The 27,993-nt window shown below is 40.2% G+C and overlaps 1 protein-coding gene across 6 annotated transcripts; it reads right to left on the reverse strand.

The window, feature by feature from the left end:
- Nucleotides 1-4,298: 4,298 nt before the first annotated feature.
- On the reverse strand, nt 4,299-27,782 carry LOC310841299 (zinc finger protein 318-like). 6 transcript variants are annotated; one of them, XR_014562469.1, is made up of 12 exons: nt 27,334-27,782; nt 23,220-23,449; nt 17,833-18,436; nt 16,112-17,521; nt 15,038-15,137; nt 14,451-14,734; nt 11,908-12,108; nt 11,367-11,466; nt 10,829-10,947; nt 5,693-10,390; nt 4,637-4,940; nt 4,299-4,521 (listed from the first exon to the last, which is right to left on the reverse strand). XR_014562469.1 is itself a non-coding variant. In XM_083731943.1 (11 exons), exons 1-11 carry the CDS (start codon nt 27,547-27,549, stop codon nt 4,932-4,934), a joined length of 7,971 nt encoding a protein of 2,656 aa, XP_083588069.1. In that variant the 5' UTR covers nt 27,550-27,782; the 3' UTR covers nt 4,299-4,931. The 6 variants fall into 6 exon arrangements, 4 of the variants coding, with proteins under 4 accessions (XP_083588069.1, XP_083588068.1, XP_083588070.1 ...); XR_014562470.1 differs by having other exon boundaries at nt 4,637-10,390; XM_083731943.1 differs by having other exon boundaries at nt 4,299-4,940.
- Between the last annotated feature and the right edge of the window lie 211 nt (nt 27,783-27,993).

The raw sequence follows: 27,993 nt of genomic DNA on the forward strand, positions 1-27,993 counted from the left end.
GCTTCTCCAGGTATATTATTTTTTAAAAGCTGGAGTGAGGGTGGAGATGCAAAATCCCTATCCATTGAAGAATGCAAGCCCCGCCCCTAACTTTTAAAAATTGTAAATGTCAGACACCAGCAGGAGGAAGAATGTGTTGTTCTTTAAGTGCTCTCAAGAGACACTAATCAGGGGGTAGTCAATGCAGTGCCCTCCAAATGTTGTTTACAGCTACCATCACTCCTAAGTACAGGCCATGCTGGCTGAGAGCTACAGTTCAAAACACCTGAAAAGCACTACATTGGACCTCCATGCAGTAACCAACAGGCTCCCCTGCAATTAGGGCAGTGAGGGAGGGGAAGGCACACTAATTCAGCAGCTAACGGGCAAGATCCCAGGAACGATTCAACAAGTTGCGAAACATCATCAGGATCTGACGCAAATCACTATGACTGCATATGCACCATACATTTAAAGCACACACCTGAAGAATCGTAAGAACAGTAGTTTGAGAAGAGTGCTGGGAATTGTAGCTCCATGAGGTGCAAACTACAGTTCCAAGGGTGGGTGGGTGGGTGTGCTCGAAATGGTTTGTGTACACAGGTCTAAATCACTCTAATGTGATAAACAACCTCATGTCTAGGAAGACTTAGAATGATATCCAACGTTAGTCATACTCAAGACTCAATGGAAAAAATGAATTAACATAGCTTGTTTGCTCTTTAACTACCTGTACTTTCTAATCTAAGGACTCAGCTATACAGCTGCAAATAAAACACATTGTGTTTTAAGTGCAATATACAATGTTACACTAGATAGCACTAGTGAGCCTTATACTAAATTCAATGTATTTAAAAATATTTTTTTTAAAAAAAAGCATTTTCAGAACGATTTTTATATTTGTGTAGATTCCACCTAAGAGCCCTGAAAAATATCTATACAAATATTTATTTGCCCCCAAGTATTTAAAATTTAATTCTCAAATCTAAGCAAATGCTTGGTGTTAGTAAAGTGGCCGATGACCACTTAAATCAAATGTAGCAACACACTAATGCACATGTATTATGCAATCACATTCCATGAGAATCTTCTTATTCAGATGAGAATAAAAAATGTGCCAGAGAACAATACCCATAATATTCAAGAGGCTACTTATATCCCTCAATGCAACTATGCCATTGTCTCCCCAACTAACAGGAAGAATCCCAGATCCGTAACAAAAAAGACAACACTGTAGATGCATGTGTATGTTAATAACCTGAAACAATTTATTCTGAATCCCTAGAACTTAATTCAGCTTGCATAAATTTAAACATTAACCTTCACTGAAGTTGCAGAAAACTACCTCAATGATCTTTGTTTACTAAGGTAGCTGGTGACCAGATATATTTTCTAGTGCTTACAAGAAAATTAAATTGTATTTGACAAGAAAAGTTTACATGTGTCACTACACCTGTACACAACCAGCTGCCTGTATACCACACAATTTCTACCCTTTTCTAGGACCAGAAAAAGTTTGTCCTGAAACTTCCAGCATTTGGCTTCATTGGATGGTCAAAATTATAGAATGGAGTTTTTCTTCCTACCATACATGATTTTCTACATCCTTATCATCACTTCTTGGCCTTTTGGATAAGATCAAGTGTACTCACCTCTTTTCTAAAATAAAGAGCCCTGGATGTTGTTAACCTTTCCTTATGCAGTTGTTCCAGTCCCTTGATCCAATTTGGTTGCCTTTTTCTGAACCTTTTCCAACTTGAGGTGACCAAAACTGCACACAGTATTTCAAGTGTGGTCTCACCAGATATGTATAACATTATATTGGCAGTTTTAAAGATCCCGAACGTGGACATCACTTTTGCCATTTGGTTCACGCTTATCCTCTATGTGTCTCCTTCCTGGGCAGTCACTGAAAATTCAGGTGCCATTAGCATATATATAGTACTTAAAAGTATGATCTCTCTGCACCTTACTTTGAATTGCATTTGCCATCTTACTGCCCATTCACCCAGTTTGGAGATCCTTTTGGAACTGCCTGCAATTCTTTTTAGCCACATTGAACAATTTGCTATCAGCAGCAAACCTGGCTACCTCCCTGATCAACCCAAACTCTAGATCATTATTGAATACATTAAGAAGTACAGGTCCCATACTGATCCTTTGGAATCCTCCATTGGGAGAACTGTCCATTTAACAGACATGAAATGAGAGGTCCTCTTATGGATCAGGAATTGGTTAAGTAGCAAGAAGCACAGAGTAAGAATAAATGGACATTTATTCTTACTCTGTGCTTCTTGCTACTTAACCAATTCCTGATCCATAAGAGGACCTCTCATTTCATGTCTGTTACGCTTACTCAGGAGTCTTTGGTGAGATACTTTATCAAAAGCTTTTTAGAAGTTTAAGTACACAGTATCAACCGGGTCACCTCAACCAATATGCTTGTTGACACTCTCAGAGAACTCTAGAATGTTTAGACAGGACTTACCCTTGCAGAAGTCATGCTGGTTTTGTTTCAACAACTCTTGTACTTTTATATACCTCACAATTCTATCTTTAATAATGCTTTCCACCAATTTTTCTGGAACAGATGTTAAGCTAACTGGCCTGTTATTTCCCACATTCCTCCCACCGCCAAAAAAAAAAAAAAAGTTGGCTACTTTATAATCCTCAGAGTGTGTCTGATCTTAGGAACTGTATTTTTGTTAAAAGACCAGCAATTTCACATTTGAAATCTTTTAAGAAATGCCAGGCAGATGCCACCCAGACCCTGTGATTAGTTAATTTTTGTTAATAAGGACAATCCCTTGTCATCACAATTTGTTTCCGTTTTACCACATTGTCAATTCATGTGCATAGGCAAACTCTTACCATCTTGCTATTCAGTATCGTTTTCTACTTTAATGCAATTTTCACATTGAACTGTCTGAACTAAAAGAACTTCTCTCAACATGAACTAACATCAATTAAGTTACCCGTTGCATTTTTAAACTATAATTCTATCAGTAAAATGAAGGCATTTAGAATTTAAAAAAAATGTTTTTCCCCTTTCCTTTTGGAGCATTCTTATACATGAAGTAGGAGTTTCAATCCAACTTTGTGAGGGGAAAAGCATAGTCATGGTAGGTAATATGGATAAGAAAATAACAAGAGATTGTGGTGTAATGCAGGGATGGCCAATGTGGTACACCTTCCAGATACTGTTGGACTAAAACTCCCATCAGCCCCAGAAAGCATGGCTTTTGGCCAGGGATTTTGGGAACTGTAACCCAACATCTGGAAGACATTGGAAAACACCAGTGTGGAAGAGATACCTCCTCAGCTCTGAAGCTCATTGGGTAGCCTTAATCTAGTCACCATTTCTTAGCTCAATATACCTCATAGAACTGTTGATTATTATAAAATGGACAGAAGAGAGAGCCTGTAACTCCTTGAAGGATAAAATTGGAAGAAATATCAGATGAAACCAGTGTTTATTGGATTTCACTGGAATAAGTTATGAGAGGCAGAAAATGTTTACTAAACTTACTTCTTTGATCAAAACCACGAATCCACAGATGTGTGCAGCTGCAACAGCAGTGTGACCTCTACTGCACCTGTTGATATTCCAAGCAAAGTAAGAAGCATGTCTTTGCTGCCCCACCACCTGAAATCCTGTTCATATATACTATCAAGCAGAGTACAGAACTGTAGCAGCAGAGTTGGCTTCCGAGTTGTCAGTAACCTATGGATACAGACAAGCAAAGCAACCACAATCCCACCTCTTCCTTTATGCTATCTTGCTTCTGATATTGGTAATGGTGGTTGCTAGCAGCAATTCCTACTTTTGTACCTGTGTAATGTTCTGGGTCAGCACAGAAGTGCGAGCGCAACAGTGTAACAGTGTAGGGTGAACAACTGATAGTACAAGTTAATTGTATTTCCACCATAAATACTTATTTACTTAATTCAACTGCATTTTAAATTAGCATAAACCCTTTTTCTGTTTTTTAACAGTTCATTCATATCCCACTTTACAAACACTAACTTTATTTGTGGACATCTTTTAAAACATAATGGGGGGGGGGAAACAGAAGTTTTCAAAGCATTTTTACCATACTGTTTTCTTTTAAAATTGAAAGAACGTAAGTTACACACCATGTTTAACCTGCTGAATATTTAAGCAAAGTTTTCTCATAATGCTGCATAATTCATGGCTTGATTTAATTTCCAGTGTGCTGAAAATGGGAAATTAACTGAAGAATCAGTTGTCTGAATGTTCACAAAAAGCAACTTGTAGAACCACTTATTTAAAGAACAAAGGGGAAAATGGCAATATCTTTGATATATTGGGTTTATTTTAGATTTACAGATAAACCTTTTATATAGATCCATGCAAACGTTTACTTCATATCTTGACAAGCTGAATAAGTGAAAAACCTTCACAAAACAGTATTTTGCGGCTCAGGGGTTCATTCAGGCATGTAATGTCTGGGTATGTGAAGTGAATCCAATCCTGAGAGCAAAGTTGAGATCTTCTATTTCTTCTGAGCTGGGCAGCTGCTAAACAATTCAACACAAATAGTTACTGCATTACAATACAATGAAATGAAATGTGATTTCAAATCATGTAAGTGACCTCAATATGCAGAGTCCAGTTGTTGGGCCACAGCCTTACCAAATAGTTTCCGTCTCCAAAAGTGAGTTGGTAGATTTTTCTTCTTTGCTCAGCGAGATGATATCCACACACACAGTAACATGGCATTACATTCTAGATTACAGATGCAATTCAACAACGTAATTACAAGTCAAAAATGCAGAACAATCTTTATGCATTTTACATTTTGTGCAACAAAACATGCATAACATTTCAAATAAACTTTCTGCTCAAATGTTTCAGCAAGAGCCTTCTTTTTTCTTCAAGTTCAGAACAGGTGTTCTTGCGCTTGTCACTGTTGCACTTGGAATGTTACTTACAAAAGCTGTGTAAATCAGAAACCAATAAAATAGTCAAAGAAAAATGCAAAAAAACCACAAAACCCATATATGCCCCAACAGCAATAAACCCTCCAAAGGTCCACATACACACTGGCTGCATTCCCACAAAATGCCAAACTATTGTTTAAGCATTACAAGGAAAATCTGCAGCAAGCCGTGAGCTCACTTGTTACCACCTTTTTCCTCCAGTAGTCATGACATTTGGAAACTTTCACTTCCATTTTAGACCAACTGTAGCTTAGCTTGTCTTGCTGTCCATATCCAGAGAAAATGGAGCTAGTCCTATGGTTGGTGGAAACAAGCCAACTTCATATCATAGTTTATGAAGCTTAAGATTAACCACAGTTTGTGTTTCAGACATAATGTGAAACTGTGATTAATGCAACGTTCAATTTCCTCACAGTCACACCAGGAGAGGTAAAATGAAGTGTGCAAGCTAAAGATTCACTGTTATGCATTCTGATAATGCTAAACCATGGTTCTGTATTATATGTGAAGGTTAGTTATAGATGAGTAATTGCATTTTAACTGCAAGAAATAGAAATGAAATGTTCTAAGTTCAACAAATAAATGTTTATACAATCCAATATGTACAATGGTGTATATTTTTCAGGGCAAATGAAGTTCAGGCTTTAGCAAATATCTACTTCAAAAATATCTAACATATCAAACTCAAACAGAATATTTACAAAATCTACACAACAGCTACTCAAACATCAGTATTATCTGAACTTACCAGGTACTCTGCAGAGCTTTCAGTTACTTCTGAAGTCAACTTACTGTTAATCTCATATCTACTATCATTATTTTCCACTTCATCTGTCTTGTTTAACTCCCTTGCAGATGCCTGCATCTCATTCTTGACAATGTACAATTCGTTGTCACCTGAGCCCCCCACTTCTACAGATGTTTTCTGTAGATCTAGAAGGAAGGATTCCTTGCACTCAGTTGCTTGGCATTGTACGTTTTTTTCGTCGCTACTCAATGGTAGCATATCAGAAGTGCTGTCTCTGCTAACATCTGATTGCAATACCATGGAAACTGGAGGCATGCCCTGCATTTCAATGAGTGACATGCTTGGTCCAGCAGTGCTACCATTTGATGCAGGAGACACTATGTCTGGGACAATTACATCAGAAACCAAGGAGCAAAATTTATCCTCTTCCTCACCAGATGCTAACTCAACAAAAGCAATCATTTCTGGTTCAATTGTAGGTTGCTCAATGCCCAATTCTCTAGTTTTGTTGGACCCTAAAGAAATGGATGAAATGGTTTCTAACTTTGGACTCCCTACAATATCCTCATTCAGAATTTCAGATGGTAGGATGCCCAGATGTTCACGTTCTACCTCAATATCTCCCAGACTAAAATTAATGGTTTCTATTTCCAGGCTTGGTTTCAATCTAGGAGAATCATTAGGCTTTATTTCTCCAGACTTTGGAGAAGGGGTTGTAGAATGATCAAAGTTAAGTTCTGAATAAGTGCTATTCAAGTCCAAGTCACCAGCTGCTGAGGTATCCAAGATCCCAGTGTTCATGTCTGTAAATGTAAAGGCTACCTCTCCAAGATGCTCAACACTGATTTCTGTTGGAAGAGCACCTAGTGGTTCTTGAACCATCTCTGGCTGAACACTGGAAAAGTGAGTGCTATATGTTTCTACAGAACCTCTCTCTGCGTTGTCATTTAAACTGAGATCAGATTCAGAAGGCCCACACCCATTATTTTTTATAAACATTAATTCTGCACTGGAATGAAGTTCATCATTTGCAGAAGACATACTGCCCAAAGTTTCAGCTTCCTTAGCTTGGGAATCCTTGGTTTCACAGCTTAATGGATGCTGACTAATTTCTTCATGTTTCCCTAGTGTACTGCTTATCATTGTTACGTTAACAAGGCACTCATTTGACATCTCTTCTGATACTGGAACACCAACTACATTACAATTTTCATCATCGTTTGGTTGAGAACTAGTCAACAATTTTTGTTCATTATTTATACAGGAATTATTAAATTCATCTGTATTTAAAGGCTTCAACCCAGGATCTATGTTCTGGACCTCTGAAGTCTGTGGCCTTTCATCACTGATTGCTGATTCAAGCCTATCAAGGCCCACATTGCCCCATTTTAGATCCAATAATGGTTCTTTATTGGAACTCTGATCTATCATTGCTATTTGAGGATTTTTCTTATTCACTTTTGAAGATGAGGTTGGCTCCCATGCCAGTGGACTCTGAACACGCACCTCTGAAACCCACATAGAAATTGTTGATTCAGAGCTGTCATCAAGTTGCTTATCTTCTGTTATAGTATGGCCTTCTCCCTTAGGGGTATCAATTTGTGTTTCAAATAACCGAGACTCCTGCTCCTGACTAACAACAAACTGATGTCCTGCAAATTCTGAATGTTCTCCTCCTACATCTCTCTCACCTAAACTTGTCAAATATGCTTTCATCTCCAAACTTTTACTGATCTTGTTTAATTTGGATTTATCCATTTTCTGCTGGTCTTGTGACTCGTCGCTGATGTCTGTGCCACTTGCCACACCAACATCTTCAGCTGTAAAGTCAGTCTCATTTTCTGCCATTTGCATTATTAACTCTTTCTTACCAGGAAATTTAAACTCTGCCATCTCATGCCCCCGAGGTTTATTGCTAACATCTTTTAGAAGAGCCTCTTGGTCTTCTGACAATTGCAGTGCTAATTCTTTATCATCAGGAGATTTATACTCTGCTGCCCTGCACTCCAATGAATTCTGGCAAAATTCTTCCAAAGAAGTATTGCTTTCTGGCAACTGCATGGCTAATCCTGCTGTCTTAAATTCAGCTCGTTTCTTGCTAACATCGTGCTCTTTTAAAAGAGCAACATGGTCTTCTGACATATGTAAGCCTAATTCCTTATCATCTGGAAATTTAAAGTCTGTTGTCTCAAAGTCTGCAGGTTTGTTGCAAAAATCATCCAAAGGAAAAACACTGCTTTCTGACAACTGCACTGTTAGTTCTTTATCGTCAGGAGATTTAACGCCTGTTGTCTTAAGGCCTGTGGGCTTGTTGGTAACATCATCCAAAGGAGGAACACTGCTCTCTGGCAACCGCATAGCAAATTCTGCTGTCTCCAGTTCCGATGACTTCTTATTATCATGTTCCTGTGACAACTGCATTGCTGATTCTTTATCATCAAGAAATTTAAACACTGCTTCCTCACACACAGATGAATTCTTATAAAGTTCTTCCAAAGGAGAAGCATTGCTTTCTGGCAACTGCATGGCTAATTCTGCAGTCTCCAGCTCTGATGGCTTCTTGCTAACATCTTCTAAGAGATCAACATGGTTTTCTGACAATTTCATTTCCAATTCTTTATCATCATCAGATTTAAAATCTGTTGTCACAAGATCAGTGGGTTTGTTGCTAAAGTCATCCAAAGAAGGAACACTGCTTTCTGGCAACTGCAGCACAAATTCTGCTGTCCCCAGCTCAGATGGCTTCTTAGTACCAGGTTCCAGGGACAACTGCATTGTTAATTCATCATCATCAGGAGATTTAACCTCTGCTGCCTCACATACTGAGGAATTCTTGTAGAGTTCTTCCAAAGGAGAAGCATTGCTTTCTGGCAACTGCATAGCTAACTCTATTGTTTCAAGTTCAGATGGTTTCTTGCTAACATCTTCTAAAAGAGCAACACGATCTACTGACAACTGCACTGCTAATTCTTTATCATCATCAGATTTAAAATCTGTTGTCTCAGGGGCATTTACTGAAAAATCATTGGATTCATATTTTAATACTGACTGTGCATCTGAAAGAGAGATTTTCTTTGAATCCCTCTCAACACCAGTTTTAAAGTTTTCTTCATAGGCTGCCAAAAGTTTCTCAACTTCAGCATCATCTGTTTCTGGGGTCTTGTCATTTAAAGGGATTTTGTTAACATCTGAGGTACTGTGTATGTTTTGTAGAGTTTCTTGTGTGACAGGCTTGCTGCTTGGTTTGGGATCTGCCAGCTGGTCTGTTTTTTCCTGTCTCTCAACAGGATTTGATTTAATTTTATCTGACGTTGCAGAGTTCACAGACTTGCTATCAGCTGGACTCCTCCCACTGCGGTTGTAGAAAATATCGTATAGATCTTTGGCATTACCTGCTGCCAGGCAAGAGTTCTTTTTCTCCAGTTTTTTAACATGGTCTCTGAATATAGTTGGTGGTGGCAAAGGATGGGGACACATGGGCACTGCCAGTATGTTTTTATCATCCTCAGACACACCAGGAGCCATGTCATCTGCAAGGATGGTTGCTTGCTTTGGTGGCACTGCGGGTGGAGGTGGGAATGCCATTGCTGGTGGTACTGGCAGTGCTACTGACAGCGGTGGTCCTGATGGCGGTGGAAGTAGAGGACGCCGCCGATTAGGTCTCTCAAAAATACCCAATCTTGTAACTTGCTCCTTTATCACAGCAGCAAGTTCCCGTGCCTTTGCTTGTGCTTTTGCCACAACATTTGCTTGCTCCTGTGCCTTTGCTGCTTGTTCCTGTGCTATTGCTGCGGTCGCCTTTGCATTTTCCGCAGCTTTTGCATGTTCTACAGCCCGGGACACAGCTTCATGATCAGGTTCCTCTGTTTGTTCTGGTACCGTTGCATTCTCCTGTGAACCCTTTAAAACTACTACTTCTCCCCCAAATGCTTTCGAAATAATATCAGGAGGTAGAACAAGTTCTGGATTACCCTCTTTTACAACAGGAAGTGGCTTGGTGCTAGCACCAGAGGATTTTATGGATAAGAAAGTATTCAAAGGTGCAGGCTTGCTTACTGTTGCTGTTGCTGACTTTCTGAGAACCATCATGGGGGCTGGTAAATTGGGCCTGATTTTTGCTTGTGATGATGTTGAAACAACTGGTGTCCAGGGACTAGTGTGTGGGATAACAGTTTTCCCAGACAATTTAATTGCAATTGGCTTTGAATTTGTTTTTCCAGATTGTGACTTGCTTTCTTTATCTTTACTTTCCTCAAAGCTCTCCTCCTTAGGGGCAGTTACATCTTTGCCTTGATTTTTTTCATCTCTCTCAGTCTTCCTCCAGCTGAACTTTCCAAAAGATGTCATTCTTGACTCCTTTGGTGGTTCCTCTTTTTTCCCTTCCTTCTTTTCAACCTCTTTGTCATCTTTTTTCAATTTAAGCTTAATCCCACATTTCTCGCCATTAGAAACTCCTTTCCTTTTATTAGACTCATTTTCATTATCCCCATCTCCTAGTTCTTTGGAATTCTTTGGTTCCTCTTTACTTTTTCGTTCCTCTTTCCTTGCCACTTTTACTGCTTTTTCGTCTCTCTCTTCTTTTTGCTTTTCACACAGCTTCCGTTTCAACCGGCGTTCTGTTTCTTGAATCACAGACAATCCTGCCTGACGGTCAATGTTCCTTCTCTCTTCATAGAGTGGATTTTCATCCACATATTTCTGTGAAGACAAGGAAAAGTTTCAGGGCTGTTACTTAATGTGAAATTTCAGTAGTGGTACAGGTTTGTCTCCCTCAATATTTTATCTTCCTCATCACCACCCCACTACTAATTGTACTTGCTGAGAAATGCAAGAGGGAGGAGAAAGAGTGGTTTTCCTAGACAATTATTATTCAGAATATCTACATTAGCAAAGCTCAGTCGGTATAGCATGAGACACTCTCAGGTTCATAGGTTCATACAGTGACTCAAAAAGATTGAAAGTCCTTCCCAGCTCTACCTGGAGATGCCAGGGACAGAATTCAGAACCTTTTGCATATTAAGTATATGTCATGCCACTTAGCTATAGCTTCTCCTCCCTTTTGCAACAGAAAAAGACTTTAAGACTTCAATAAGATGACTTTGAAACATTTTTATTCAAAACGAATACTCCAGGTACCTTATATTTCTCATTATGTGGATTATTTTTCACATGTTGTTCTGCTGATATCTGATCTCCAAAAAATTCTTGGCACAGCTGACAGTAATATCCAGTGACTGGGATTAGAAATTCAGAACCTGAAATGCCGCCCAAAACAATCAATTACAGAAATAAGATAAGAAGACACGCTACAGCTTTGAACAACAAAAAATCCAAACAAAACACAAAAAGTACACACAAAAAAGCCCTACAATTGAAATGAGCCACTTAACCATGGATTCCACTTGAAACAAACTGATCTGAAGAATGGAAACTACACTTGTTCAACAATTCTTATCACTGTATACTTTGTTTATCATTTAAATACAAATTTATGTTGCATTTCAGTCCCCAACTAATTCAGTAACAGAGCAATTCATGCAAACAAAATAGCTGTCAGACGTTTACTTGGAAGTGACAGTCTTTAGTTAACACTAATAAGACAAAACATTTCTTGGCAGTAAGGTGAACAATCTGGCCCTCCTAAATACCACTTAAACTATAAAAAGCAACTTACCTTTGGCAGGAACTGGTATCTTGTCAATGCGTTTTGTAAGGTCTTGCTTTGTTTCAGTTTGAGCCTTCAAATCCCAAGGTCTGTTATATGGATCCAAGGTCTATTTACAATGACAAAAGAAATATTAAAATGAGGTCTGCTTTCCTGCCAAATGCTAAAAGCACTGAGGAAAAACAGAACTATACATACCAAGTGGGCATGTACTGAACTGTCTCACATATTGACACTCAAAATGAAGCTGGGATTCAAATAGTTACCCTCAGACATTGAATATGTAAGAAAATATAAAAGTTGTTCTGTTTGATGTTTAAAATATTGGTATCTTAATTTTGGGTTCAAAAAAACAGAGGGCGTCTTATACGTGGAAAAATATAGTAAGTGACAAACCATACCAAAAAGATTAGGAATAAGAACTTATTCCAAATAGTATTTTCTAAAAGGAAAGTTGATTGGCATGTAGTTATTTGCTTTCTACAAAACATTATTTTACAACTTGGAAGAGCAAATTAAAACTACTTAATGAAAACCCGATAGCACACACCTGTCTGTGCTTCTTATTATGCATATGTGTGAAGAAATCAAACATGGTCCCACAGATGGTATTGCAGTCCTTGCACCAGTGGTTTCCCGTGTCATAATAGTCATAAATATTCATTTCCTGGGAATGCTGTTTGGATGGCTGAAAATGAGATTCTGTAGACTTGGGGCTCCTGCACCCAGGTTTGTCATTAGTTTTTAAATCCTAAATTGGAAAAAAATGAAATATTACTAACTGTGGAATGACAGCCAGTGCCTCAAAACTAGCCTTTAGTAGAAACCACACAAAATATACATATATGTAACTATATATCACCTGCTTGTCAATGCCCAGGATAATTCCAACATTTCAGTGAGCTGGCACTACTGACTCAGATGTTGTTCAGTCAACAGGAAAGAACTTCCAACGAGACTCAAGCATGTTGCCAAGGTTGCAGGTACTAAGCAATCAAGGGGTGACATCCCATGGAGTACACGGTGCATGTGTGCGGTATGCATACTTAAGTACAAAATACTTAAGTACCAAATACCCAGCAACTCCCAATGAATTTGTAAGTTCTCAAAAACACTTAAAAGTCTTTGAAAAAGCCAGTCACTTTGCATACTCTCTCTATATGAAACAAAATAAAATAAACACACAGCTCTTCAGATACATGAAAGCTCATACCAATAACCAACCTAGGTGGTCTCTAAGGTGCTACTGGAAGGATTTTTTTTTTTTTGTTTCGACTACGGCAGACCAACACGGCTACCTACCTGTAACTACTTTATATGATACACTCTATATTGTGGCAAAACGCAAGTGCTCAGGTTCTAAGGTTCTAAGCTGTCACTGAAGAAAGCTTGCAGCAGAAGAATCTGGTCTGTCTCAAACCTTGAATTACTGACTCTGCTATTGCATTTAACATACATGAGAAATAGGGTCTATTATGTCATGCTGTTTGACTCTTTGATCCCCTAGAAGTATAATATATGTGATAAAACTTTAAAAATCCACATCCCTAGGAAAGCCTCCCTAAACGAGTTGTAAAGAGTTGCAGGGGAAACATAAATTGCTCTTCCAACCTATTGTTAAGAACTGACTAGATCAGGAGACCAGAGTACCAACATAAGACCCTTGTATTCCAGTCAAGATACTTTAGTTTTTTCTTCCAAAAATGTTTAGGTCAGTCAGTGAATAAAAGCATTATGTTTAATGTTGTGTGCTCATATCCTCTAACTCCCTTCTTTGAGAATTATAAAGAATGTTTTGGCATTATATAGACATCCCCCTCCTCTTTCACTGATCTGCTTGCTCCCACAAATAATGGGCTGTGAGCTCTAGAAACTGATTAGTTTTTACATGATTGTAAGAGCAGATATGCTGTGATCAAGCCAATGGCCCATCTAGTCTAGCATCCTGTCTATGGGAAGCCTGCAAACAGGGTCTGGTCGGCAAAGCAGATCACATATCCAGTGTTTTCCATAGTGTTTCACTTTCAGAAGAGCTAGGAAATTTCTCTTATAGTTTCCAAGTTAATGAGTAGCAGAAGGGAAAATCCATCCTGATGCAAGCAGGCTGTTTTGGAAGGCAACCCAAATTAGAATTGCATTCCCACTAAATTTTCTTGGGTTTTTTTCTGACATTTTTGCAAAGACTGTGTCACTCCACACTTGTGATCGACAAGAAAAAACATGCATGTTGTCTCCTCCCCGAATAATTATCAGATTCTTTACATCAAACCAGAAAATGCCACAATGATTTCTTCCCTTTTTAAAATGTTTATTAAAGAAAATGAAGGCTATTGCAGGAGCATGAAAAATCTGCCTGAGGTAGATTTCAAGTCAAAAGGTAATCATAGCAAGTCAAAAGATAATCATAGCATTATTTAAGACAGAAAAAAACAGGAATTAATCATATTCAGCACCACATAGACTTCTCTCTTTATGCACTTCCTCAGGCTGAAGGGGAGAAAAAAAAATAAACATTATATTATGGGTGTTGTGTTTTTAGCAATTTCTATTAATTCAATTTATGTAAGTGTTTCAAAACTGGACCACACAGAAAGCTATTTGAAATTAAAATTACAAGCTCCATGAAATAATCATGGTCCTTCAGAAACTACTTGATAACTGTTGTGCATAAACATTCTGTTTTTTTCCTACTCTGCAGAATGTCATCAGATTATTCTAACACCAGCCTCCTCTTAAAATCATTCCCTCCACTCCTGGACCAGTGGAAAGGATTCAGGAAAGACTATTACCTCCCTGTCTTAGGCCTTTCTATCACCAACTTCCCTGTGGGAAGGATCTTGTTTATTATTATTTTTGTTGATATTGTTTATTGTATTTTTTACAAATTTAATGTTACTTTTAAGTCACATGGTAAGAATGTGTGCCCCCCAAAGTCAGGATACTAATAATAAATAAAAATTATGTCAAACACAAGTGACAGTTTAACAAAGTTTGAACTTAATATGTAAGAAGCGGGTGGCAAGAAATTCTTCCAAACACCCTGTTTTTACCAAAAGTGAGAACATCAGTTAGAATCAGCACTTAGAATTTTACCTTAACTGAGTTGGAAGTTCTCTCCTGACCTTTTGCATTTTCTGACTTGTTTTTTTCTGATGAGTCCTTATTTTCTGAAGATTGCTTCCGGGACTTCTCAAATATATTAATACCCAGGATCTGAGCTACTTTGTCAAGCTCAGATTGTTTCTTCTCTGCAGCCTCAGCATGTAACTTCAGCTGAGAAATCTCATTCATGATGTTCTCCTGTAGTTTGTTCACTTCTATTAGCAAAGGGTCTTTGTGTCCATCCTTCTCCCTACGTTTCTTCCGCAGCATCTCCCCTGAGTTGGTCAAAGTAGTGGAGTAGGAAGCATAAGAAAATCATGTTAACACATGCAAAATTATTTTGTGTACTTAAATGTGACCCACACCATTCTGTTAAGCCCAAATGCCAGAAAGTTATGTCCACATTACTGAATGCAGAACTGGCAATAATCAATACAGGATCCACAATAATTAATTCCTGTTTAGGATAATATTTAGGGGTGCCTAAATTAGTAGAAGTAAAAATAATCCTACACTTGGTATCACCACTATAGAGCATCACAGGGGAAAATGAGGCATAAAATGAGATAAAACAGTACCTTGCTGTTTTAAAAGTCGTTCTAATTCAGTCCTGAGATAGTGCAGTTTCTTTTGTCGTGCTTCCTGTTCAGACCTCAACTTCTCTCTTTCCTCCATTACCTAGAAAGTTAATGAAGGAAACAAAGATATAAAAATACCCTCTTTCATCGACCAGTTAAAGAAACACTGGGATGACTCCCACTGCTTTTTCTTGAATTTGAGAAATTCCAATAATCATGTTAAAGTATCCTTGAGGATTAGTATCTGATGCAAATGCATCTCTGCTCAGAGGTTGCAGCTCATTTATTCTAAGCTGTATCTATGTTGATTTTTCAATCAAAATAAAAGTTTAATAATTAAGTAACTTTTGCTTTTCTCTCAACTACAGAGGAAGTTCTTTGAAATGAGTGAAGGGGCTGCAGATGGAAAATGTTATTAAAAAAAATCATACACACCCCTTCCTGCTCACAGAAGCCTCCAGTCTGAAAGAATGTTCTGTCAAAGGAGGGACACAACTGGATTTTTAATTAAAATTAAGCATGCTTAAGCCCACTGAAATCAATGTGCTGCAGCACATACTAACTCTGTTGGAACGTAGCCATAATCTACCACAATGTAATAATATTTAAGCATCCATTTTTGGAAATATTTGCCTGTTTTCCTGGTGAATTTAGTCTTGTACTAGTTACTATTCTAGAATCTTATTATTTAGTAGATGTTTCTCTTCACTCCTAAATGAAGACACCAAATGCACAAATGCAACTGAATATAAAAAGAAAACCTAAAAGAGATTTTTATGAGAACCTTGCTAATTTGGGATATTTCATAGGACTGTAATCTGTTTCACTTTGTTTCAAGAATTTTAAATGCTACTTGAAACACACTAAGAAAGATGTGTCCCTGTTTCAAGTGTTTATAAGGCATCTCCTGCCACAGATTAATTGAACAGTCAAATATTTTTAAACACTGGAGGCACATTATATTCCAAAAACAGCAATCAAGATTGAAAAATAAACACAGATACTCAGCATTCTTATGCCTTTAGATTGTGTGTTGTAAGAAACAAAATTATCAAGATCATAAAAAATACTCACCTTTAGCTTCTGAGAAGCCCTATTTCTTTCATCGGATATTCTTTCTTTAACACTTTTAAGAAAAGGCTGAGAAAGCTGAGGGGATAATTTTGAGTAAGTCGTAGCACTAGGGATTTGTACAAGCACAGAGTCATCTCTCTTGGTATCGGGAGTCCCTTTGCCTGTGGAAACCGTCTCAATAACTCGGAGGTTGGGTCGCGTGGGATTTGATGGTACTGTCAGTGTGACAAGCCCATGTACATCTGAAAGTGTGGGGTCAGCCTGCTGAGGAGCAGCATACATGGGCCAGCCAGATGCTGCATATGCCATATAGTGTCCATATGCATCATAACCAGGAGGGGGCATTGTGGGAGATGGATAGTTTTGTGGCAGTTGAGTTGCAGTGAATGGTGAAAAGCGAGAAACTCTATACCGGGAAACCGAAGTGGAAGTAGAAGACAAATTAGGAAGAGGTGGAGCCGACGGAATTAGAGATATTGGGGGAACAGACTGTTCTGGTATGGGAGTGGGATTATTTTGCCCTACAGTTATGCTTTCTGTGTGCTCAGAATTTGAAATAGAGGGTATATCTTTAGATGGCGGGAAAGAACCAGAGGGAGAGAGAGAGTGATGCTGCCTTGATTCTGGAGAATGAGTGTCACTACGACTGCGACGCCTCTCCCTAGATTCCAATTTATGAGACGTTATTGAATGACGATCAGGAGAACGAGATGCTTTCTTCCCATGGAGTCGTTCCTGAGTGCGGGCAGCAAGCTTACCAATTTCAGCTACCCCAATGTCAAGACCAATAGTTTTGAGCAAGTCATGAATTTTCTCATACTCTGGTCTGGATTTTCCAGGTTTTACAGAGGGATTCGCAGGAGGTGGAGAACTTTCTTTCAGGCCTTCAGGTTCTTTAACAACACTAAGTGTTGGCTTTAGAGTAGCAGGGGAATTAATGCTAGAGTCATCTTCATCATCGCCATAAAGAAACTTCTCTTCATCCTCAATGTCAGGAAAGCCACGCCTTCTCTTTTCCTGAGCACTGGTAGAATCTGCCATCATACCAAGAATGCGTGAAAAGCCACTCCCATCCTGGCTGGCTCTTTCATGAGGAAGTAAGAAGTCACTGTGCCGGTCTTCAGGCTCTGATATGGACTCATGATAGTCTTCCTGTTTCAAAAAACTGCCGAAGTTCTGTTCGAAGGGGGAAGTGTTTTGCTGTTGGCCAGAATTTAGTTTCCAATTATGCACACTCCCTTGAGACTCTTTATTTGTAGATTCTGCAACTGCACTTTTGTTGAACTGTTTAAGGAAATTCTCCACCTCAGATGAAAAAGGAGCAATGCTGCTACGCTTCTGCGAAGGAGGGTGATCTGTAATAAGGGGAGGCTCTTTGAGAGAGGCAGAACTGCTGGAAAAGACTTCAGGCTAAAAGAAAAAAGAAATAATTGTCATTTGTGAATACATTCAGTGATAACCAATAAAACAGACAAAACTTTGATACACCAGGATCGTAGCCAGTGGTTTAGAACAGTAACTGTCAACCGTAGGAAGGTGTGAAAGAGACACAGCAGTTCCTAAATATGCTGTTATTTTGGCATTTAAGATTCCACAACAGCAATGGTGACCTGGGTATTGTTCTGAGGGTATCTACTCCAGAGATTAAGTAAAATAAATTTACTAAAAAGCAGCAAAGTGTAACTGAGTTTAGTAAGGAGAGAAAAGAATGTAGGCCAAACCTGCACAGAAGAATCCTCCACGCGTTTCTTCAAAATGGACTTTTTGGGCATTGCTGGTGCTTCATCCGGGCTATAGAGATACCGAGGTTCAGAAGACTGCAGTGGGTTGCTCCTGTCAGGGATCATATAACCATGTCCAGGCAATTCTCGACTCAAATTTCTGCTCAGCTCCTCTTCTCTTTTTCTCCTAGCACTTTCAAGCTCGCGGAAATCCAGATATGGTGGGCTTGGGCTCCTACTAGGACTTCGCTTACGATAGTTTCGTGTCCCTGGCAGGAAACCCTGAGGCTCTATGCTCATATCAATTAGTCTGTCGTCTCTGTCATATCGAGGACGTTTGGGCTCTCGCCCTCTATCCTCTGATGAATACGAGGACTTCCTAAGTAGTACACCATCCCTATCAGTTTCCCTTGGGAGAGCCTGTAGATGGTCATAGTTCATGCTATAGTCTGATTGGTGGAGGAAAACATCCCTACTGTGAGAGTCCTCATTATGTCTCATACTGAAAGGACTAGAAGCATTTTCCTCACAGGAGGGATATCGCTCAAGGCTTCGAGGACGTGAAAGGCCTCTGCTAAATATTGGACCATCGGCCAAGTCATCCCTGATAAGAGAGGCACATAAGTTACAACAAAGTCAGCAACTTGGAACAGCATCCCCTAAACCCAGAGAGGCGTAAAATGCATGATTCATGCTTTGAAGCCATGATGGCTGTTCTGGAGATGCTGCATATTAAGCAATACCTTCACCACTCATTTTAGAGGTGTTGATATTTATGACCATGAGACATGCAACATAAACAGTGTGGGAGAGCCAAGACCTGAGAGCACCTTGTTCCATGAGTGAAATTTTGCCCACAGAACTCTGGATCCAACCAAGTATCTTTATTTTATACAGCTTTTAAGCATTAGCCTAGCAGCCACAGGCAACAACGGGCTGCATGCAGGTGAGTGAGTAGGTTAGCAGAGGAGAGACAGAGCGTTCTGCTACTTCTGAGCCCAACAGAGAAACCCAGAGGCTGCCAGAGGAGGAAAGCCTCCTCCTCTTGGCCCAGCACAGAAACACAGTGCTTTGTTCCTCCTTTGCCCTGCAGGCTAGTAATTTTTGTAAGATTATTTCCAAAATACATATACACCTTAATTGTTTTATTTTAGTTTGGACTACATACATTAAAGTTCATTCATTCTTATGTCTGACTGACCATCCAGGGAAGCAATAACTTCATCAGGATGGAAATAGGAGAAGTGAGCAACCTAACATTACTTAGAAGTATTTTTACACCATGGCTGTTATGATTCCTCCATCATCAGCAACAATATTATAGAAGAAAACATAAGCATTTCCCCTGCTAGTATTTTCAAAACCTGCTTTCTGAGATGTCCCCCCTCCAAATGCACCCAGCATTTAGAAGACAAAATATCACTGGCCTTAACAGTTCAAAGATTTTTCAAGAAAAACAGTGAAGTTTATATAATATATGCATGTAATGTAATTTGTGAATGAACAGTGAAATGTGGTTTTGCTGATTTCTTGTGGTCTGACATTATGAGCAGCTCATCACACAAATTGCTCAAATAATCAGACCAAAGTGTCCCAACCTCAAATATGAACTGCAATACAGGACAGCAATGCCACTTTGCCAGGAGCAAATAATACAGAATTACATTCTAAGGTTTTTCACAATCTATTGTGTATATCTGCAACCAAAAGGTAGTTGGTTCCCAGGAGAATAAGGTAGATAATGGCAAATGGGACTCAACTGATGAACTCAATTATCAAACACAGTGCTCTGGTTTAGCTGTAGCACTTAAGCCACTTAAGACCCAATTACACCTAAAAATAAGTCCATAGGATCAGGATATCAATTGGAAGAGAGATTCAATCAAAATTATGTTTGTTACCAAGATTAAGTTGTCACTCTGAACTAGCTACAAACAATGGACAGTGCAAGTATCCTATATACAAATGGTAAATTCAGTTCTCCAGCATAGAAATTTACTTAGTCAAAAGAGCAGCACTGATGCACACGAGACAATTGTCAGCAGGTTCAGGAAGACCCCAAGATTTGTAGAAATACACAAAAGACTTAAGGCAAAAGAATCCAAATGACAATTGAGTATATCCAGTAGACCAGGGATGTCCAACCATTTGACCGTGATCGACTGGTCGATCCCCAGGAGACTTGGATCGATCATGGTCGATTTTTCCTTTGTGGGGGGGAAATAATAATAAAAATAAAAATAAGTTTTATTTATATCCCGCCCTCCCCAGCCGAAGCCGGGCTCAGGGCGGCTAACAACAATAAAACAGTACAACACAACATAACACTCTAAAATCATTCATTATAAAAATAGAACCTGACCCTGGCCCCTGGCCCTGTCCTCCCCTGTGAGGCTTTTTGTTTCCTGATCAATCTTTTGGTGAGTGACTTTTCCCCCAAAAGAAAGCTCAACATTTCAGACCTGGCCCTCTAAAAAAAGCTCTTTGACTTTCCTCCATAAAAAAAATAATGACCTGAACACCCCAAAAAGGGGGTAGATCGCTGCCATATTTTTTTTCTGTGAGTAGATCGCAGTCTCTTGGGAGTTGGTTGTCCCTGCTGTAGACAACAAATACTGACTCACTGTTGAGGGGCATGGACAGAAGGAAAATCCTGAAAACAAGTACAGACAACTGGCACCTGAAGCATGGGCACTCAACTACAGGCCCAACTTGCGCCATCCTTGTTTTATGACTTTGCTGTTGCTTGTTATGTCTCAAAAACTCCTGTGTTTCACAAGAAATATCAGAAAAATAAAGAAAATGAAAGCAGTTTCATCCTAGAAATAGTAATTCCCACAAGAAGCACTAATTAGTAAATTTACTAAATGGGTGCTTAATTCTCTCTTAAACTTCAATTCATTTTCAGAAAGTAAATATTTCAGTTCTGTATTTGCTGTTATTGCTAACCTCTTAGATTAGAGTCCACTAAAGATAAAATGAGCAGAAAAAAATAAGTAGTACTGTCGATTGAACAATTAAAAAACTCTTGATTTCAATAAAGGAAAAATGATTAAAAACTAGCTTTGTACTTTTTTGCCCATCTCCCACCATTCTTCTTCAGAAAAGGTTGTGTGAAATTATCTGCATACACCACACTCCTCAGATGCAGACATACCATATTTTCTGTTCCATAAGACACACTTTTCCCCTCCTAAAAAGTAAGGGGAAATGTGTGTGTCTTATGGAGTGAATGCAGGCGGGAAAAGCCCCCAAGAGCTGCACACACGCTCCGTGCGCTCTTTAAAGGGAGTGCGGCTCTTGCGGGCTTTTTTCCAAGGAGGGAGAAGGGCAGACCGTCACTGACCCTTCCCCCTCCTCGGGGGAAAAGCCCCCAAGAGCTGCACACACGCTAGGCACGGCTCTTTAAAGGGAGTGCGGCTCTTGCGTGCTTTTCTACGAGGTGGGAGAAGGACAACCTGCAAGCGCCACACACACACTCCATGCGGCTCGTGAAACGGAGCGCTGAACAGAGCCTGGGATGCATACAGGCTCTGCTCAGCGCTACCTTTAAAGAGCCACGTGGAGCGTGTTTGCAGCTCTTTGGGGCTTTTCTCCTAGGAGGGAGAAGGGGAGTCTGTCACTGAAAGCCTGTTTACGGGGGAAAGCCTCCACACACTCCACGCGGCTCATGAAAGGGAGCGCTGAGCAGAGCCTGGGATGAATACAGGCTCTGCTCAGCACTCCCTTTAAAAAATTTTTTCCCCCTTGCATTCCCCCTCTAAGAACTAGGTGTGTCTTATGGAGCGAAAAAATACGGTATTGTCAAAACCTCTTGTAATACTACTATTGATGCTAGCAGAGGAACACTGTTTTAAATCTATTGTTTTCCACTGTGGGCAATATTGTTTACATTCTGCAAGAGTGGTATTCTGGAAGCTTGTCCTGGGTGTTTACTAAATATTCATACCAACTAGGCCCTGCTAAAGTGATGTTTTCATGTGAAGAGTGCAGACTGAATGAAACACACTTGTTACAAACATACACCAACAGGCCACAATTCACACTACGTGTCCTACATATAGAAGAGGCGCATAAATGACCCACCCATCCTATATAGCACTACATGTGAACAAGCACTCAGCAATTTCTTATGATTACAATCTCACTAAACTATAAATGGTCCACTCCTTCTCCAAAGCTTATTTACAACTCCTGGATCAAAGCAACTTTATTTCCTGTCACTGCAGTCAATGTTGTTGTGAACTTCTCTGAAGGATGACATTATACGTTAACTGTCTCTAAATGATTCCTCCCTTATATCCAAGTAAAATAATTAGTCATTTTCCACTGCCTTCACAAAAGCCAGCATGCCTTCCATCTGCCTTCACAAAAGCCAGCATGACAAGAAGGAGAAAAAGTATTCATCAGATTTCATAAAAGACGCTCTCTTATTTATTTATATATACTGGGAATAAAGTACCCAGAAAAACTTTACCAGCACTGCTACTACCATACAGCAGGGAAGAACAAAATTTAAATGTACCATTCCAGTCAAATGAGCTAATTAAAGAATAAAAATAAATTATGCTTCACAAGATTCTAACAAGAGAACACAAACTGCAAAAAGGATTGTTTGGGACTAAATGCAAGCTGTAAATTGACACCTATTCACTTAATTTTAAGCCTAGTTTATACTTCATAATTTGCTTTTAAGATGATATAGGTTAAACAGTAGCTGGAACCTGAGACAGTTACCTAGAAGTAAGCCCAGTGAACTCAATGGGATTTACTTCTAATAGGCTTGCAGTATACGTTTACCAAACTTGACTACTAAATACAAGCCTGTACAAAATGGATCACTGCAATCATAGTATCACAGAACTGATGTAGATATGGCAGGCTAACTGAAGTAAGATCAGCAGCAATGGTACATAGGACAAATATGTTAATTTCAGAATCTCACCAATTTAAGCAATGGTTAAATAGTCTATCAAAATATTTTTTGAGACTGTTAGCAATTCAGCTATAAAGGACAGTCCGCTGTTACCAGCAACTGAGACACATAAAAACTTTATCCACAGTAGCTCACCACTGAAATAAATTCTCATAAAAACTCAAGAGTGTTGATCTAGTGAGAATCTTACGTTGCCTTCAGCCAACTAGCTGTTTAACTTCCTAATTTATGCTTTTTTTATCTTCAACTTTCTCCCTTTCTAATTTATGGTACTTGGGAGTACCAATACGACATAAAAGTGAAGAAAGCAAAACATCTCTGTGAGATTCTTGATATATTCCATCCAATACAATTTCTATACCATCTCACAGCAAGTTGGTGATCATTTACATCACCTATGACACGAGAACTAAAAGGTGTAATTCTGAAAGGCTATTCTTCAGAGGCATACCTGTCCAAATCACTCAGACTATCAACTGGTGAGCCTAGTCTATCAGATATTCTCTTTCTCTCAGGTGTGTCAATGCCGTAACGGTCATTGCCAACTGTGATCCGTAAATTCTGTTCCACTGAAGACTCAGAATGTCGACTTGGAGAATGCCGGCCTGGGGAACGTGAGCGCCGGCCTGGGGAACGTGAGCGCCGGCCCGGGGAATATGAGCGCCGGCCTGTGGAATGTCTCTGCAATTGGAGAAAAATACAGTTCCATCATGCTAATTATTAGGATAGATTATGTTATTGTTGTAAGCTGCTTTGACATCACCTTTGTTGCTTTGAAATGAAAACTAATCAAATTAAATTTAAAGAATAAGCCAAAACCACTGTGAAATTAAGCAATTTAAAGTGTCAACGCCAACTTAAATCAGACAATGCACGTCAAACTTGCACTCATCTGCACTGAAGGCATCTGTGAAAATATGTGTAGGCAATGGAACTAGATTGACAACTTTACCATTAAGAAAATTGCAGCCAGTAATGTAGGGCAGAAAATACCCCCAGTGATGTTTGTTTCCACAGAATATTCTCACTTTATTGGAATACGGTATATTGTTTCATAAAATTAATTAGTAATAAAAGGGATGGAAAGAATAGAGTTAAATTTGGAGCATTTCAAAGTTTCAACATTTTTTTAGTTAGATGACTGTCTCTGGAAAGCATCTTCTCTCTCACATGAGAACTACGGATTTGTAGATTTGTGTGCTCAAGCATGCATGTATAAACAAGGCTTAATTAAAATCCAAAAACCAAATACAGTGGTACCTCTGGATACATACACCTCTGGTTGTGTATCCTTCGGGTTACGCACGTGGCAAACCCAGAAGTATTTTTCCGGGTTTTGCCACGTGCATGCGCAGAAGCGCTCTACCGCACCGTGTGCAGAACAGGCACCTCCAGCTGCAAATTTCTCAGGATCTGACCAGAACTCCGGAACGGATCCCATGCACAACCGGAGGTACCACTGTAATTCAAATAAACTAAATCCAATCCCAATCAATTTAAGGCACTGAAAAAGTCTGATTCAAAATTATCCAGAAAACTCATGTAACTGCTTTGCCGCAGTACATGACTACCGGTGAATTCATGTTTATAAATATGCAATTTTATATGGGTAGTTTTATAAACTCCACCCATGTATCACTTATGCCATGAGCAGAAATAAAACCATAATGGCAGTTTGGGGCACCTTATTCTAACCTGGAAGTGACTTATGCCCCTCTCAAGTAGGCTACTGTTCACTTCTAAGTTGGGTTTCAACTCCCCAGCTATCACAAGTTTTCAACCTTTCCTTTTCACAACACTGGGCAGCAAGTCAGCAGTCTGAATTTTCAGGAAAATCTTTTATACAGTACTATTAATTTCCAGGACTCTTGCCTGAGTATTGTACTTTATAAATGGCCTGAGTCAATTTCACTATTTTTTAATGCCACTGAATATTTGGGGAAAGCTCCTGTTCACTTGGTTGGGCTGATCACAAGCAGCTCTGCTCATTCTAAGCCAGAAGATCAAAAAGGACCAGTAGCAGGTTCTTACTCATACTCTAGGAGCTTTAATGAAAGGTCCCCACAATTCTGTTCAGTTTTCTTGATCTACATATTACATCAGTGCTGTGCCCCCAGCACTATTTTCCTTAGAGCACAGGTAGCTAACCCCTGGCCTGAAGCCTCCCAAACCATTTCCCTGGCCCTCTAAAGAACCTACCAATTTGGGGAGCAAATAAGAGAGACATAACATTGGCGTGGGTGAAGTAAACAAAAAAACCACACACAGTCTAGTGCCCTGATGGCAATCCAATCAGTCCCTGCTCAGCCATCAGTCTGATAACTTGATGAACAGGGAGGTCCCTGCTGGCCTGGGGAATGTGAGGGCCAATTTGGGGAACAGCTAAGGGCCAAGGGCCTATCTGCCCTTTGTGCACATGTGAGTGTGGGCATGGAAGCGTGGGGGGGCCACATCCACCACTGGCATGAGGTCCCTGGAGTTCTGGTTAAATGTGTATGTGGCCCATGGGTTAAAAAAAAAAAAGCGCTACCCTGCCATTATATGCTTTTTATCTATAATGATGGGAAAGGATTTGGCCCCACACTGCTTACAGCAGTTTTCCCTCAAACCTGAGTCCCCAGCTGTTGTTGGACTACAACTCCCATCACCTTAAGTTAGCAGGACCAGTGGTCAGGAATGATGGGAGTCGTAGTTCAACAACAGCTGGGCATCCAAGTTTGAAAAACACTGGAGACTGCCACCTCTAATTTCCAAGAAATTGCGTGCTAGGCTAAAAAAAAATCACTCTTCATGTCTGCCCACATAACTGATTTATTTCCCTCAGTAAGGGCATAAGTATTTTCTAGTACTGCTTTAAGAGATGGGGTATTAAAAGTTTTTATTATATAAACTTAATTTGTCTAACAGCAATCCTAAACACAGTTATCAGAAATCAAATCCAATTGAATATAAAGAGACTTATTTTTGAGTCAATATGCTTAGGATTGTGTTATATTCCGCTATCCCCAACAAGCATAGGAAAATTATAAATCAAAACAAATATACTAAAACTCTTCTAAGGTTACAACTGCAAAGCAGTAGAGCAGAAATTAAAAGATGATGAATTGTGAGGTAAGCCAAAGGCTAATAGACATAAGTATTTAAAATTTATTTGGGTTTCATACCTATAAACAATCAGAACATTAAAAATCAATTATGAAATATTTATACTTCCTAAATAATCTATTTAATTTCAATATCCCCATCTAAGAAACTGTTCCTCAGATGCTTAGCTGAAATGATTTTCAAACTAGCAGAATTTCTGAAAATCAAAGGCCAAAAGAGAACTGAAGTACTTTGGGAACCAAAACAATTACAATTGCAACCAGTGTCATTATGTGCGTATTTACTCAGAATGACTCCACTATGTGTAGTGGGACTTATTTCCTAGTTAGGTAATTTATGTTGCAGCCTCGTATATGGACAACTGCTTAACTACTTTTCATTCCTGTATAAATATTGCTCCTTTTATTTTATTTTTGTTTATCTTACCTATTCCCATATACACCTGTGAAAATGGACACAATTATTATTTTCCAAAGGACAGGTTACTTTAGCAATTTGCTGTATGACCTAACCTGTTTATTAACCCTACTGATTTCTCCCGAAGTATATTTCAAGTACCTATACTATGTTTAGTTTCAAACTTAGCATGGTCCTAACTTCCTATTCAATCCACAAAGAACTAAGCTCCCACAACCCACAAGCATTCTCTGCTTTTCTAAGAAAGAATAATGACCAAAGAACCTGAAGATAAATTCCCAAAAACATGTTGGGCAACCCTACCATTAGGAAATGAAGAGTGCGCCTTAGGCAACTGCTTTTAAGGGTAATGGAAGGGCAGCGAATTTGTAGTAGTCTGTTATGGAAGAGGTTTTTCTGGATTTTCTGTCTCATGTTCCAAAATCACTGAACCAGCCTTGGATACCAAATTCACTGAACCAGCCTTATGAACCATAAACGGAGGGCAGGTGTACCACTGGCTCCTCCACCTTAGGCAACCTCTTAGGCCAGCTCTAAAGTTACTGAGACGTCTTACTAAAATAAATTACTCCCAAGTAAGTGTGCATAGGCTTGCGTCCTCCGTGACTTTTTTGTGGGGGGGGGGCGCCAACTTTGGCTGAACAACTATGCCTTTGTGTTAGTCCTCCCCTAACCAAAACTGTGCTTGCAGGTACAACTGTTGGGGGGGATGCAAGAGGTTGCTAAGGCCCTGGCCCAGCGATGTGAGAGGTCTTTGTGCACTTCGGGAGCGCGAAAGGAAGGGTCGCCTTTCCTGAAACCTGCAGGAAAGGTGACGACAGGAAGAGACCAAAGGGGATATATCCTCCGTTTGTCACCACTTCGGTGTGTGGCTCAGGCGAGCAAGCGAGCGGCCAGGCAGGGAGCCGTTGCCATGGCCGTGAGGAGGGGGGATAAAGGGGAGGGCGGACTAATATTCCCAAGGCCCGGTCCTTAGGTCGCTATGCCGGGCAAGCCTGCTCTGAGCCGGCTCGGCTCCGGCTCCCCACGGACGGAGACCGTACCCGACTACTGCGGCGCGGGGACGGCGAGCGGCGAGAAGAGCGGCTGCTGGACGGCGAACGGTACCGGCGGCCTCGCGGGGAAGGCGAGCGCGAGCGTGAGCGGCGCGAGCTCCGGCCCCGCGTCGAACCGGAGGCACCGGAGCGGGAACTGCGCGAGCCCGAGCTACTGCTCTCTTTGGACCGGCTGGAGGAAGACACGCTACTGGTACGGTACATGGCGCTGCCGGCGGTGGTGGAGGCGGCGGCTCAAGGAGCCCCGAAGGCCGCCTGCCCTCACTCCTCGCCAAGGCTGCTCCTCTTTGCTCCTCCTGTTGACCATCCTCCCTCAGCACGCTCCATGCGTGCATGCGCGCGCGCACCGGACGCAAACGCAAGAGCCCGAGGTTACAAAAAGCTTCCTCGGGCCGCCCCGACAAAATGGCGGATAGGGAAATGGTGGTCACGTGTCGCGTGCGAGGCCGAGGGAAGAGGCGGGGTTGGGGGGGGAGATGCGTCGCGAGACCATCAGCGAGCCCTACGGACGGACGAAATGGCGGGGGGCGGGCCTTGAGTCACGTGATAGGGAGGAAGGTAAGGCCTTCCACAACGAGAGGCCGTCCACAGTGTAAACTGCGGTGTGCGCTGCTGCTTAGCGCGGCCCGCCTTATTAGGTCCAATCTC

This window comes from Podarcis gaigeae (assembly GCF_964106915.1).
Source record: "Podarcis gaigeae genome assembly, chromosome: 3".
Lineage (NCBI taxonomy): Eukaryota > Metazoa > Chordata > Lepidosauria > Squamata > Lacertidae > Podarcis > Podarcis gaigeae.